Source organism: Vicugna pacos, chromosome 9 (assembly GCF_048564905.1).
Source record: "Vicugna pacos chromosome 9, VicPac4, whole genome shotgun sequence".
In the NCBI taxonomy this organism is placed as follows: Eukaryota; Metazoa; Chordata; class Mammalia; order Artiodactyla; family Camelidae; genus Vicugna; species Vicugna pacos.
The window spans coordinates 31,964,231-31,980,359 of record NC_132995.1 but is presented as its reverse complement, the minus strand read 5'-3'; the positions used below and the strand labels follow the sequence as shown (position 1 = coordinate 31,980,359).

The 16,129-nt window shown below is 41.5% G+C and overlaps 1 protein-coding gene across 11 annotated transcripts in view; it reads left to right on the top strand.

Annotated features, from left to right (window-relative positions):
• The window catches only part of CES5A (carboxylesterase 5A), a 224,508-nt gene that overhangs the window by 133,615 nt on the left and 74,764 nt on the right, over positions 1-16,129 (top strand). For 10 of the 11 annotated variants that reach the window (XR_012075642.1, XR_012075643.1, XM_072967389.1 and 7 more), the window contains one exon: positions 14,459-14,591. Coding sequence is in view for 8 of the 11 variants with exons in the window: in XM_072967389.1 (XP_072823490.1) it covers positions 14,459-14,591 (133 nt within the window). In the remaining 3 variants the exon portion in view is untranslated. Of the gene's footprint in view, positions 1-14,458; positions 14,592-16,129 lie in introns of those variants that run through there. The other variant, XM_072967393.1, reaches the window with a different exon arrangement.

The window sequence follows — 16,129 nt, the reverse complement described above, 5'->3', positions numbered from 1 at the left end:
TTTCTTGATTCTTGGAACTGTCTCTTGATTTTTAGAACAAAACGTTAGGCTGTCCTTGTTCTACATAGTTGTCTTCCCTGCAAACAAAGCCCTACCCTTGCTTACCAAACTCTTACTCACTCAAAGGAGAAAGGAGGGGAGAGCTTCTGGGCATACATCAGGGAACACATCAAAGTTAGGGATCCAAAGTAAACTGTGTTTAGGTGACCTATTTCACCAATACTTCTCCCAAGTCAGAATTGGTGAGGAGTGGGGCTCCTAGTGACACCCTTGATTTTTTCCCTCTGAATTCTACCTGGTTACTTGGCAAGAGGAAGAGGTGGTACATAGTGTGAACTCAACTGACACGGGTAAGGATGGCAATCCATTTTGGTAAGAATGGTGAAGGATGCATCACTTCTGAAGCAGCATGGGTAGACCATATCCTACTGCTGGCAAGTGGTGCCCCTATATCTGCTCATCAGTCCCTGGGGAGCCCTTGTTGGTACATAGAATAGTGCATCTCAGTATTCATACATGGAGATATTGGGACCTACATTCTTGTGAAGTTTCATATGATCTTAAATAAAACTACTATTTCCTCAAATTAAAAACTGAGAGCACTCATCTTGTAAATCAATTCATTTTATTATGAACCTCAAGACTTCTTGTTTATACAGATCTTCCAGGACTTACTGTGGGGTTACATCATGATAAATCCATTGTAAGTTAAGTATATCATAAATCAAAAATGCATTTAATACACCTAATCTACTGAACATCATAGCTTAGCCTAGCCTACCTTAAACATGCTCAAAACACTTAAATTAGCCTACAGTTGGGCAAAATCATCTAACAGAAGCCTATTTAAAAATTAACTATTGAGTAGCTCATGTAATTTGTTGAACACTGTACTGAAAGTGAAAAACAGAATGTCATCTGGGTACAGAATGGTTGTAAGTGTTTGGGTTGTTTACCCTCGTGATCACATGGCTGACTTGGAGCGGCAGCTTGCTCTCTCTGGTCAGCATCACAAGAGATTATCCTACAGCATATCACTAGCTTGGGAAAAGATCAAAATTCAAAATTCAAAGTGTAGTTTCTACTGAATGTATATCACTTTTTCACCATTGTAACGTCAAAAAAATCACAAGTCAAACCATCATAAGTTGGGGATTGTCTGTAGTAAAATACAAGCTCTTAGTGAGCTACTTAAATATTGACAAGAAGCTGCTTTTTCAACTTACTGAAGTAAATTTATGGTATAGTGAAAAGAAGTTACATTACATTCCTGAGAAGGCAGAGAAGAAAATCTGATGAGAGTTTCCCCTTCTCTAGTGAATTATGACTGTTTTATTCATGAGGCTAAATCTAAGTGCATTACATTTAAGCGTGCAATAATGAAGCTTGACCTCAAGAATGATGTATATAGGGAGAAACTTGGGATCATGGTCTCCAGATGCTCTAGAGAAAAGTCAGCTATCTGGAAATCAGGATTAATCTTACTCTCAGCCAAGCATGATTACACATGGCAGTGGCCAAACACTGATGCCATTAAGGACTTGGTTTGAATTCCATGGATGTGTTTGAAGTTGATGGCAGATGTGTAAGAGTTGGGTCCTACTTTGTCCCTTTTCTCCATTTCACATGACATGTCTCTCTCTCTTAGAATCAAGAAATATCAGAGCTTGAAGCAAGTTCAGAGATACTTACTCTGCATTACGCAGATGAAGAAACTGAGGCTCAGTGAGAAAGACTGGCTTACCCAAGTTCACACTGCAAGTTAGCAGCAGAGTTAGGAACCCAGATCACCTAATACTTTGGGGAGCAAAGTGTATAATCCTTACCTAGCTCCAACTTCAGCCTTTTCCTAGAGATTGAAATGGGATTGATTCTTTCACCCATTAACTCTGAGCCATAATTATCTTCTCCCATCTAATATCATCTTCATGGGCCCATCATAAATATTAATGGGTTGTAAATGTGTGGACTTTGCCACAGCTCATAAATGCAATGGAGGCCAAACTATATACACAGAAAGATGGGCAATTTGAATTTCTTGGGGATCTTAGATTTGAATCTTGCATTTTTAGTCTCTAGTCTCTCAACGAATCAATGAACTTGCAACTGGGAACAGTGACTGGTTTGTGGCAGAGGAAGTAGATCACATTGACCTTGGCCTTCAAGGACATATTGACAGTGTGGCTCAGAGGACTACCACCCTGGGAGACCTGCTCAAGGGCCAGGATCAACCCTCCCAGCCAGCCCTATTGACCACAATTTTCCATAGGGTTCCTTATCTTCTAATCAAACTAGGGAGCTTTCTCTTGCTTCTCTTTCAAACTCCTTGCTGTCTTGATTCAGTGGCCTTTCCTTGATCATATTATCTTCATTTTCTTCAATGCCCTCCCACCTAAATATGCATATATTCAAATCCTACCGACCTGGCCCATCCAGATTCAAGTAACTGTGCCATTTTTACATAACATGTCAATGCCTTTGATGAAATACAGTTTTTGCATGGGCTGTTTCTGATCCCTTTGCTATGCCCCTTGGCATCTGGCACTGTGCCTTCTACAGATGTGTTCTTCACTATGTGTAACTTGGGTGAAAGAACAAATGAATGATTAAAGAAATGATTGAACAGAAAAGCAGTCCTTCTCAGGACCACAGAAACTGAAGTTTTTTCATCCCACTTTAAAAAAAAAACATATTTAACATTGTTCTCCTTATCTATTGCTACATTACAAACCCACTCTCAAACTTAGTATTTTGAAACATCAAGTTATTATCTCTGTTGGTTATGTGAACTAAATAAGCTCAGCTGGATATTTTTCATTTGAGGTCCCTCATAAGTTCTAGTCCAATGCAGGCTGAGGATGCAGTCATCTGAAGACTTGACTGGGCTGGATGTCCAAAACAGTGCACTCATGGCTGGCGATTGATGCCAGCTGTTGGACCATGTACACTTGTTGACTAGACTGGGCCATCTACATTTAGCCTCTCCATGGGGCTCAGGCTTCTCATAACATGGAGCTGGTTTCTGGAAGACAGTATCTTAGGAGTGAGCATTCCAAGAGAGCTGGAAGGAAGCAGCAAGGTTTCTTACGACCTAGTCTCAGAAACCCAGAATGTTACTTCCACTTTGTTTCATTGGTCGAGCAGGTCACTAAGCCCAGCCCAATTATGAGGAGAGAGAGTAGCATGTGTGTGCAGAAAGGGAAGGCATTGACAGTGTCTGTCTTTGGAGACTATCCAAGCCAGTATATCCTGGAGAGCAACCTACCTCTATGAGCACCTTCCACCATCAGGTTAACTAAGGCACTGCTGAGCACTGGGAAGAGCTTTAATACTAGGATAATATTAAATACTATAATAATAATAATAAAAATGACTAATATTTTAATATTATTTAGATAATAATAAAAAATACTAATATTTTAGAAAGTTAGGTGCCAGGAAAAAGAAGAGGGAGAAGTCTGTAGTTGGTGATAATGGTTAAGGAATTCGGCATGGGAGAGATAATAGAGGGTATAAAATGGGGATATTAGGGAGAAGGTGTTGGGGGAGGGGATGTGAGAGCTGAACTAAAAACATTACCTACTTCTTTTACTGGCTCTGCGTGTGCTGGGGGTGGGTTGGAGAGAAAAGCAAGCATAACTGATAAAAGTATTGCAAAGTACATTTATTTATTATTTGAATCACATATAATTATAATGAAGATTATTTTAAAAGATTAAAAAAGCACCTGTAATCTCACCAACTGGACACAATGGTGTTCATTTTTCGTCCCAATCTTAATTCCTCCTTATGCATATTTTACATCTCTGTTGTCATACTGCTTTGGGCATGGGTTCTGCACCTTTCATCCAGACTCCTTGTATAAATGCTTCTCCACGTTAGCTACTGTCTTCACCTGGATTGTTACAGGGGCTGCATCCCATTCCAGCTGAGGGAGACATGCTATGGGCCAATGGACTGAGCATGATTAGCAAGGGTGACTCAGGTCTCCTGTGGTCCTGTCACCCATTGGTGAATGGGTAAGGCTCTGGGGAAGCTGATCCTGGCTCCTCCAGGCTTTGGAGGACTGTCTCCGCTCGGGCTGCCCTACTGGGAATAAAGCCCTCCGGGTTCTTCATGACTGTTTATAGCTGCCAGCAGGAAGTACTCTTCCTTTAAGTGGAGAGACGGCCAAGTATTTTCCTCTTTCTCTCTTCAACCTTCCAAGGAGCTGTTGGTTTCCTAAATCAGTTAAGCTAGGGCACAAAGGTTTAGATTTCTCATCTCTTACAAAGGTTTCCATTTCTTCCGGAAAGGGGATTTAATTTTACTGCTGTAGCAATTTTTCACCACAAGAATCTGCTTATTTCTTTTTTTGATACTGAGATGCCAGTCTTGACACTTTCTGGGCAGGTGGAGGGCATCCCCCTCCAGCTGCAATGCCCTCTGCTCTTCACTCATTTAAATCCCATTTTACATCATTCCATGTCCTCCTTTAAGCCATCCTTGGCCTTTCGCACCCACACCAGGGTTTCTGACATCTTAAAACATTTACCATTTGCTCAGAGTCACATTCTCCTAGAGGGCAGCATGATGTTGTAAACAGACTCTGGACTGGAAAGCAAGATAATTCAAATCTTTTCCCATTGCTAACTATCTCTGTGACCTTGGCTAAGTCTTTGCACCTCCTGGTCTTAGCTGCTCCAATTTTTAAATGAGGGGCTGATTTCATTGTTCCTTCCAGCTATGATTCTAATCTGAGTCCTTTGACCTTTGAGGTTGCACTTGTATAGAAATTTGGTCAATTCACTCTCCGTCTTCCCAGTGACCCTTCCTGCTCATCAGACATCATCTGAACAGTGTTGAAATGGGTATTGTTATTGAAAATATGGATTGGTTCTCTTCCACAACTTTCCTCCGGCCCTGTGCCCTGCTTATCTTCTTCTTTTCATCCAATAAGTAGACTTCAGACCCTGTTCTTTCTTCTGGCAGAAGCTCTGAGTCTCTGATGACGACAAAGTGCAACAAATAGGAGCATACTTTCTGAAGGCTAATGCAACATGCCGCGTACCAATCCCAACAGCATGCCCACAAACCAATTTGATTCTCCTTTGATGAGGCAGAGATACAAGACAATAACTGCTCCTCTCAGAGGAAGAAGTGATTAGCTGGAGGGCAGCTGGATCCCAGCTATTTCTATCACCAGAGCATGAAGGCTCATTACAAGGGCAAGTGATCTGTCCTAGAAGTCCATGTTTGCATGGCCCCAAATGGCTGAAGATCTGATTGTGCTAAAAATAAGTTATAGGAACAGTGTTGAGGGAGATGGACATGATTTGGCTTAGAACCAGAAAATAAACAGAGCTTTCTGAGGCTGTTTTTATATCTTAAAATGTAATGTCCTCTAGAGAAGCCACCATTCAGGTTAGCCAGTGGCCACCAAATGACAGAACCCCCATAACATCCAGGCAGAACCCCAACCTGCCTTTATGACTTTCATCCACCATATTCCTCATCCTTGCACCCGGGGTACACACCCTACAGTTCTCTGCCTCTAGGCTTTCCCTCATGCTCTTCCCTCTGCTTGGGATGCACTGGCCCACATCATCCTTATTAACATTCTGTTCACTCTTTGGGGGAAAAAGGAGTTCAAACAATGCCTCTGCCATGGGCTTTGTGGAATCTGAATGACTTGGGTTTAAATCCCAGATCTTCTACTTCTAGCACAGGTTACTTAACTTCTCTTAGCCTCAGTTTTCTCATTTGTAAAATAGGGCTAATAATACCAGCTTTGCAGGGCTATTGTAGAGATTATATGAGATGTCAGAAGGCTTGCAGCACTAAACATAGTTCTTGATATGTAGCACAGGCCCAATGAGTGACATTAACTATTATTTCCCTTATGTATACCTTTTTGGGACAGTAACATGGTACTGTATTTATGTAGATATATGACTCATCCTACTGCAAGATAGAAACTTCTTAAAGGTAGGAATTATTTGATACTCCTGTCTGTCACTTTTGTGTCAAGCATAGAGCTTTGGACAGAGTTAATTCTTAATGTGTTTTGTTCAGATGAATTAGATGTCATTTTACCTGCCTTTTCCTCTTGGTAATATCCAGCAAAGACAGCAGAAAGTCAAAATTGAAAAAAAACTGGGCAAGAAATCATTTCTTTCTACATTTCTTTCCACATCGTATGGAGTTCAGCTTTGGGGTCTGGCCTATTAAGCTGTAAATTCCTGGGAGTGGGGACGGGATTGAGACCATGACCTTTTATGTGTGCTTTTGGTATTTAGTGCTCTGCAGGGCACTTGCTGAATATTTAAGTGTGTTGCTATTCATGATAAAAGCTTGGAGAGTGACAGATGAGGGAGCAGAAAGACAACTCGGTAATGGATTTTCTCTCAGACAAATGCAGGAGCAAGTCTGTTTAAAGGTTGTTGTTGTCCTAACTACTCTAGTCACGTTCTCAAATCCTGTTCTCTTACAAATGAAGCTCTGGAGTTTCTGGGTTTCATTTTTTGTCATGAGCCCCTGGGCCCTGCTCCTGACAGTGGAGGGAGAGGCCTGGTGTTTGGGCAGCCCCTCTCCTGGAGGGCCAGCATAAGGTCCTTTGGGCAAGAATTATTTACATTTTTCTTAGGAGTCATCTAGACTGTGAGGAAGCTGTCACCCAGACTGACTTAGGGTTCCATGTTGGTGACTCTGGCAAGATAAATGAAGCTTTGGGCTCAGCAGAGGCAGTGAGGCACAGTAGATAAGAGTACAGTCTGGAGCCAGACTTTCTGGTTTTCATCCTGATTCCTCTCCTTGCTTGCTTGTGACCTTATGCAAGTTACTCAATTTCATCAAGCCTCAATGTCCACAAATGTCAAATGGGTATGTGTTGGTAAGTGTGTCTGCCTCATAGGGTTGTTGTGAGGTCAAAGTTGTTGAAGTACATAAATCACGTAGAACTGCACCTAAAATGTAGTAAGTTCTCTGTAAGTGGTGGCTATTATTATTTTTGAACCATAAAGGGTTGTTCTCCCAAATACGAAAAACTGTGTATCATGCGCTTCTTTTGTGTGTCTGTTTGGCTGATCCTCATCCCTGGTTTGTGAGGTGAGCCCAGGGGTAGAAAGGGGAAATATCTACTCTGGTCTAGGCAGGAGACAAAGGGAGCTGTGGCAGCAAGGATGGGGTAAAGGGGACAAACTTAGAGATACAAAGGAGGAATCATGGTGATTACACATGCAGCTGAGGGAAAGGGAAGATCCAAGGGTGGCTCCCAGGTGACTGAGACACAGGACTTCTTGGTGGTGACACCATAGTAGGAGAGGTTCATAGGACGAGGCTGGGCTTGAGAAGCCAGTAGAAGGTTGGAATAATAGATGGAGATAGCTGAAAAATGTTGCAAATCTGACTCTGGAACTTGGGAGAGAGGTCCAAATCGAGTTATAGATTTAGGAATCACTAATGTTTGCAGTGAATGTCACAAGAATCAATAAGACCCCTCAGACAACTTGTTGCCAACTACTCAGGGTCTAGACCAGGGCTGGATGGTAAATATTTTAGGCTTTGCAGGACGTATGATCTTTATTACAAGTACTCAACTCTGGCATTTTGGCTTGAGAGTTGCCACAGACAATGTATAAGTGAATGGGTATGGCTGAGTTCCAAACAAACGTGATTTACAAAAGCCCATGGGCCATGGTGTACCCCCGACCTGTTCCAGACCACTGTCTTACACATAGTAGGTATACAATAAATATTTGTTGCCTTAATCTACTAGCTCCAGAAATTATCTGAAGTCAAGATTTAAAAAAATAAGTCTATTAAGTTTCTAGGAATTTAAACTTCCGTTAGTAACACACCAAGACACTCACAAAAGCAAGTAGGAGAAAGGATGTTTAGATTTCTGCTGCCAAACATAAAATAAGAAGCCCTAAATTAGACATGTGTCATTGAATTTCAGAGTATACAGCTGGAAACCTTTTCTGAACCTAGGTTCTAGGCCCTCAGCCAAGTAATGATAAATCGGACTAGTGAATTACGGGGCCAGGGGATGGGAGAACGATTCTATGTTAAACCCCTGAGGACCAGGGGTAAGGTGAGAGGCTTAGAGCTCTCAGGGATCCTGGGTGGTACTTTGGTCAGGTCTGGGAAATTGACTGCAAATATGTTAAATAATTAAGAAACTGCCCACAAGTATTTGTAGCTAACTTTGCAAAGAAGCAGAGATGGGAGGAAATGGTAGGAAATCAAAGAGAAGATAAAGAATTGAAGCCATATAAGGGAGTAGGCACTTTGCACTCAGGGAATTACTCATAGAGGGAGAGAGAGAGAGATTGAGACCTCAACCCTTCTCTCCAAACAATAGGGAGACGTAGCAGATTATAAGTAGTAGTGAAAACGGTCAGCACAAGGGCTGATGAGTTCAGCTACTACATTCTGGTTGAGCCATCCTGAGGATACCCCCTCTCCTTTGTGTCTTACACTGTTGGTTGGTGGATCAAAGCCCCAAAGTCCATCTCTTGCTTTTGAAGACTGCAGCTGCACAACTCAGTTCCCTGGCCACCTTCCTGGGGGTGATTCTGGGGTCTTGGATGTCAAGTAAGGGGAGAAAGCCTAGAGAAGAGGCTTGTATTTGACCACCGGTTGTGAATGGCTTCTATGTCTGTTTCAAAAAGGAATGGGTGAAAGTGTGAAGAAGCCCACAGCTCTCGGGCTCTGAGATAGAGACTGTTGTCTCTGGCTGCAGTGATGGCAGCAGCTGTTAGCCTGTTTTGCTGCATATGTACATATATACACACATGCATGTATAGAAACACATTCACATACATGTGTACATATGTGAGTATGTATACACATGCACATATGTGTGTGGTGTATGTAAGTGTGTGCGTACATTGACAAGTATCTTTAAATGCTGAGCTGATTGCTAATACAAGTATCCTGCATTTCCAAATCCATCCCATCTCTGATTTTGGGCAGTGAGAGTTCAGATACAGGGTGAGTGCAAGAAAGCCAGTGATTCTGCATTTGGTTCCTGAGTTTGAATAGTTAGTTCTTGAATAGCAAGGGATTGAAAGGAATATCAGATTTAAAAAATCAAGATTTTTAAAAAAAATCTATAGATTAAAATGTATTATTTCTGAACCAACTCTCCCACATGGCAGCACCTGCTGGGGCTGAGCAGGGCAGCTGACTTCGCTTGAGCCTCAGCCCTTACTCTCCAGTCAGCTTGGATCTACCTAGCATGCTTCAGGGCTACTGCTCGCCCTGAAGGCTTTGTGATTAACCCACTGGCTTCCATGTTCAAGGCCATCTTCTTCACTTTGCCATTAAACCCTTCTTTCTAGAACACAGTTTCAATCAGATCACCTCTTACCTAGGGCTCCTCAGTCCCTAAGACCAAGCCAGAGCTCTTTGCCTTGCCAGAGCTCCTTGCCTGGTATACAGAACTCTCCTCTCCATCACCCACCACAGCCTCCTCCTTCCCTTTCATTTCTCATCACTTCCTACCACGCTCTCTTCACTCCAACAAAACTCAGCCCTCAACTCATCTAGAAAGTGCTCTCTTCTCTTGTCAGACAATTGCATGTGCTTTGTCCACCAACCCAAACTCCTGGTGGGTTTCTACTGATGCTTCAAAACCCAGCTCATTTTCTGCCTTCTGTGTGAAAGCTCACCTGATCTCTACACCCTCCTCCTTGCTTCCACAGTCCTCTGCTGATGCTTCTTTAGTATGCTACTATTGCTATATTATAATTGCCTGGGCATGGGTTTTGGGGTTATATCTATATTTGAATCCTAACTCTTAAGCTTTGTAGTTTGTGGCTTTTGACAAGTTACATTAACTTTTTTGGGCCTCAGTCTTATGATCTGCAAAATATGGCTGTTAAGACCTATCACAGAGTTGTTGGGAGGTCTGTGTGCAATTATGTGTGTCAAAGGGCTTACTTAGCACAGTGCCTAGGACACAGTAACTATTCAATAAATTTTAGCTTTTCTTCTTTTTCTTCCACACTTGACCTTGGGCTTCCAGGGATCAGGGACATGACTTGAATATCTTGGTAACCCAAGTGCCTAGCTCTGTGTCTCATGTATGGCTGGTTCCAATATTGTTATGTTGCTGATGAAAACACAATCCAGTGAATAATAGGAGATCAGTGCCTATTTGGTTGAATGGTGCGATGGTTTGAATTATTGGTGCCAAGTTTTTACTCCCCTGTAGCAGACACTCATACCTTTGCCATGGCCTCATGATGGACAGAGTGTAATTCCCCATTCCTTAACTCTGAGTTTGTCCACATAACTTTTTGGCCTTTGAGATACTGAAAGATGATTCAAGAAGAGACATGAAATGTCCTATGCGACTGGGTTTATCCTCTTTGTCCTTATTCTGTTGCCGTAAGGAAAATATGCCCTGGAGGCTGGTCCCAGAAGAGTGAGAACTATGTGAAGCAGACCTGAATCTAAGTCATGGCCTGGAGTCAAGCCTAGTCAAACCTAGTCTAGATCAACCAAGCTCTAGCCAATCTCTAATATATAGTGTTATGTGGTGGTCTGCTACATGGGAAAAGCTGAGTTACATATGCTTGTAGAAAGAGCAAAAGCAATGATTACTACCATTTAGTTTTTGTGGTCTGGCTTTAAAGACTAGTCATATAAACTTGAAACAATACATCAGGAGGAAAATTTAAAGGATGGCATTGCTGAAATATGGGAGCGAAGCTGATGATAAAAAAAAATACATTGAAATTCAAGTCATGTGAAGAGTGATGACTGAGCTCCCCTGCTTGAGCTTTGTACCCAGATCTGAATGAAGACAAGCCCCCCAACATCTGGAGTGAGGAGGGGCCCTCTTCGGACTGCCCATTCCAAACGTGGACTCCTAGAATCTCCTCACTGGCAGAGATTTCCAGAGTTCACCTGGCCCAGACTTTTGTCCTATGCACAAATATATTCTGTGGCATCCCTGATGGAAGATGATCCAAATTTAGTCACTTAGCTGCTGTGTGATTTTAGATAACTGCAAAAAATGTTAGAGTCAGACAGACTTGGTTTTAAATTCCAGCATTGTGACCTTAAGAATTTACTCATTTTGGCTCTTCCCTCTCCACTGGAAAATAGAGATAATGAGAATGCCTACCTTACAGAGCAATTGGGAGAATTAACTGGACACCAAAATGGCACATTCATCACAGCACCTGACCCTGGATGCAGTGTGTCCCTTCCTGCTTTGGACCAGCACAGAATACATCAACCCTCTGCCGCACGAAACCCTTCTCACAGCTCTGTAAAGAGGCGAATGGAGAGAACCAAGCTGAGTTCTGCTCGGCCCCTTCCACATCCAGTCCAGATACTGAGCCTACTGGGCCGAATGGGCTATCTGCTGCCCAACTCACATGATAGGGCATTTGAATTTTAAATTTTCAATTGTCAGCACATTTGAATGTCCTGGGACTAGGAAAACATCAGAGGCAATTATTGACTGTTTTGTTGATTTAATCAGATAATTTTGTACAAATTATGGTCCATAAAAATTCTGGGCTTCCTATAGTCATCCACAAGCAGAGTTTTGTTGTAACTTAAAATGGAAACTATTTATCATCCCTATCATGTAGGCTCTGGAAAAGCCGAGGTGGGTCCACATGAGCTCAGATGCATGTAGAAAGTGGGTGAGGGGATGGTTCACAGAACAGAGAGCAATTTCTAAGTGAGCTGAACCGTGAAGGTGAATGAGGAGAAGAGAAGAGAAGAAAAGGAGGTTGGGGCAGGTCAGAAACACCTTGAATAACAGAGGGGTTTGAACTTTGTAAGCACTGGGAAACCATTGAAAGTTTCTGAACAAGAAAATGGCAAAGTCAGCTTTGCTTCAGGAAGATAATTCTGGCAAGAAGGTGAGAGTGGACCGGCTTGGTAGAGGTGGAACAACTAGAGACGGGGTACTTATGAGTCTCTTGCAGTCATCTGGACAAGAGGTGATAAAGGTTGTGCTTGGGTCCTGGAAAATAGAGAACAAATTTGAGACATATTGTAGTCAAAAATCTACAGGACTTATTGACTGACCAGGAAAGGCAAAGAGAAAGGGAAGGATGACTCAGATTTTAAGCCTGGGGAAAGAAACTGAGTTATCTAATTTAACATGCAGGATGTGGAACATTCCTAGCATCACCAGTTTTTCTCATTTATTCTTAATGCATATGCATGTGTATATATAGCTTTATGTACATACTGAACAGTATTAAAGAAATCAGCAGTCCAGTATACACACACACACGCACAAAACTCCATTTCAGTCTTCATTCACTTTGTGTACATAATTATGGATATTGTGAAATGAGGGTATGAGGCTTTCTAACTTCATCTGAGAAATTACAGTTTTCATACTGACAGTGTAGGGATTATAGTTTAGGATTTTGAAACCTTTAAACTAGTCCTACTGATAATAGTAGCTGCAGTTGACTGAGTGTGCCAGTCAGTGTGCCAGTGCTTTTCACACATCACTTCACTTGTCCTCACGACAATTTGTGAGAGGGACCCTTTCTCCCCAAGGGGCTCCCCAAGCCACTCCAACTCCATCTTCCCTTGCTCCCTGCAGTAAAGACTGGCCTCCCTTACAGGGGTAGCCACGTAACCCAGGCCTGCACAAGGAGGATGTGAATGACATCTGCTTAGAATGTTCTAGGTAAGATCTTACACTGGCTTCCTAATAGCAGTGGAAGAGGAGACTGATCTGGCACTTCCTCTGTCCCCAGGTACCTGGCCTGAACATGGCAGATATACTTAAAGCTGGGACAGCCATTTGTGATCATTGATTACAAACATGTAGATGAAAAGCCAGTGGCTCAGGATGTCAGAGCAGAAGACAAAGTGTATGAACTTAGTGACATTGTTGAGCCACCAAAACAGCCTTGGAACCATGATGTCTAGGCTTCTTGATAAGTGAGATAATAAATATCTGCAATGTTCAAACCACCATTAGTTGGTTTTTCTATGATTTGCAGACAAATGCATCCTGATGTTCGGTTGCTTGCCTGGGCCCAGGCCAGGAAGTGGTGGAGCTAGAAGTCAAGCCCAGGTGTTTCTGACTCCAAAGCAATACTATTAGTTATCACATATTCTCCCTTCCAACACCCATGCAGTGGGAAGGCCTTATTTCATTGTGTGTGGTGGATATATCTGCTGTCTTTCCCAAGGTCTCCATCTCTCACTTCTTCCTCCACAGTTTGGTTGTCTCTCAAGTGTCAGACACTGAGTGGACTTAGGAGGTATTAAGATGGTTATGATTGAATCCCTGTTCTCAAGTTGGTCATGATATAGTTTTGGGGTTGGCAAGCTATGGCCCATGGGCCCAATTTGGCCAACTACCAGTTTTGTACAGTCTACGAGAATGGTTTTTATATTTTCAAATGGTTGAAAGAAAATCAAAAGAAAAATAGATCATGACCTGTAAAAATGATATGAAATTCAAATTCAAGTTCAGTGTTCATAAATGCAATTAGAACAGAATACAGTCATGCCCATTGTGTATGTATTATCTGTATAGCTTTCACACTTCAACCACATAGTTGAATATGTATGACTTGCAAAACCCAAAATATTTACTACGTAGTCCTTTACAGAAAAAGTTTGCTGACTCCTGGTCTGGGAGTGGGGGCATCTAGAGAGAGATCAGGCAAATGAACAACACATTCTAGGTAAGGCAAAGAGAAGGGATGGATACTCAAGACACTTAGAAAAATTTCCCAAAGTGACAGGAGAATCCAAAGCTCTGAGTCTTTTGCACTGGAGTTTTCCCCTTTAAATATCGATTCTGTAAAAGAGATCAGAGGTGGGGGTGGACTCGGGTATTTGTCAGGTTTAGTTACCTTTGTCTGATGAATGTCTCTTGTTAACGTGTTATTCCTTAGACATAGGACCACATGCTTCAGTAGATTTCAACTCCACCCAAATGGAGAGAACATGAATTCTTTTAATGCACACTGTAAAATTACCTTGGAAAAAATTGATTGACCTTTTAATTAAGGCCCTCAGAGCCTTCCACTTATTGGCTTTTGCTTGAAACTCTTATTCTGGAGGCTTTTTGTGAGCATGTGAGCCATTTCTCTCAAATCCTAGTTCCTGTCAAGCAGGTCCTGCCATCTTCCGGGACACTACATGACTTGTACACATCCCTGGGTTGGTGGCAAAAGACCTTTCCATGAACCCAACTCTAAAAATCAACAGAATTGTTTAATTTTCTTTCCTTTTTTTCCTCAAAGAAAGTAAGTTCCAGGAAATCTCCTGCAATAATAATGGTGCTTGTCGTTTGTGCGTCATCACACAACTGAGCACTTTTCTGTGCATTTTGATTCTGTGTCTTAAAATAGGCATGACCCAAATAATTTGATCATAATAAAAAATGATGAAACTATAATTCTGATATACCAACAAAACAGACTTTTGAGATGGATGAGTGTATACCCTTTTTGACTTTATTTTACAGATGAGGAAACTGAGGCTTAGCAAGAAAGGCAGCTTAGTCAATGGCAGATCAATGTGTATGCTCTCCAGTTGTGATGAAAACGAAGGCCAAGGCTACCTGGCACTTTTGTCAATCACACGAGTGTGGCTTACAGGTGGGTTGACTCTATAATTTGTTATCCAAACTGGAATACTTTGACTCAATAGGTATAAAGCAAAACTGTTCACCAAGACCGATGGTCACCCCGTATGTAGGTAAGGCAGGTGCATTAGGTCATGTAGACCTTTGGACTCATTCTGATAATCATGTGTGTCTTTAAAATTTACCTCTATTTCCTGACTTGTCTCTCTGGTCCTGTGGATCTTGTAACCTTTGCATTTGATGAGGGTCAGGCCCCTGGAACAGCTTCTGTAGAGATCCAGTCCTGATTTCTCCCACTGATTACTGGTTTTATGCCATGTCCAGAGCCTGAGCAATGGAGAAATCAGGAGCTGGATCAAAGGGGAGAATATGGGTGTGACAGGTGCTCCTACAATGACACAATGATTCTCTCTCTTCAAGGTTAGGATTCCTGTCTTTCAGTCCAGGGAAAATGTTTTCAAACAGGACTGTGGTTGGTTCTAGACAAACCAGCATAGAATATCCAGGCAGAGGAAGAAAGAGAATGAAGTTTTTTTTTCCCCTTGACACTGAGTGTGTGTTTTGTTGTGTTTCGCTTTTAGAAAAGAGTAGCAGTTAATCAATGCTTATTGATTATCAGTGGTGGCCTGATCTCTGAGCTATATGGGTAAACTAGGAAACATGACAGGAGGAGGAAGAGAAAATACAGTTATTTCATTATTGCTTATGATAAAGAACTCACTAAGGAAATAGAGAGCTAAGGGCATTAAAGTAATACTGTACTTGTAAAGGCAACTATTAGAACAAAAATACTAACCTTCCTAAATATCAGAATAGCATAACACAAAATAACTATAGAGTACATAATTAAAGATTAAAAAATAGAACTATTCAACAGCAACATAGTACAAATAATATGATAGAACAAAGACCAAGTGTATTTGACCTGTTAAGAGCAAACTGGTACTGAGATAAAATGATTTTCAGAATGAATCACAAAATGAACCCAATACATTTTATGTAAGAGGTACATCTAAAACAAAGGCACAGAAAAACAAATATACACCAGGGTAATATAAACACAAAGAAAGCAAGGGTTGCTATGCTAATATCAGATAAGGTGGAGTTCAGGACAGATAAGAGAGTTCAGGACAAGGATCATTATATGAGAAAGAAAGGTACGTTGTAATGTAAGAGGTATACTTCGGTAAAGACAATATTTTTTCCAGCTTTACTGAGATAGAATTGACAAATAACATTGTGTAAGTTTAAGGTATATGGCATGATTAATATTACATACATAGTGTGAAATGATTATTGCAATAAGGTTAGTTAAAACATCTATCACTTCACATAGTTACCTTTTTTTGTGGTAAGAACATTTAATATCTACTCTCTTAGCAAATTTCAAGTATGCAATACACTATTATTAACTATAGTCACTGTGCTATACATTAGAACTCCAGAAGTTACTCATTTTATAATTAAAATTACTACCTTTGTCTAACATCTCCTCATTTCCCCCACCCCCCAGCCCCTGGTAACCACCAGTCTACTCTGTTTTTATGAGTT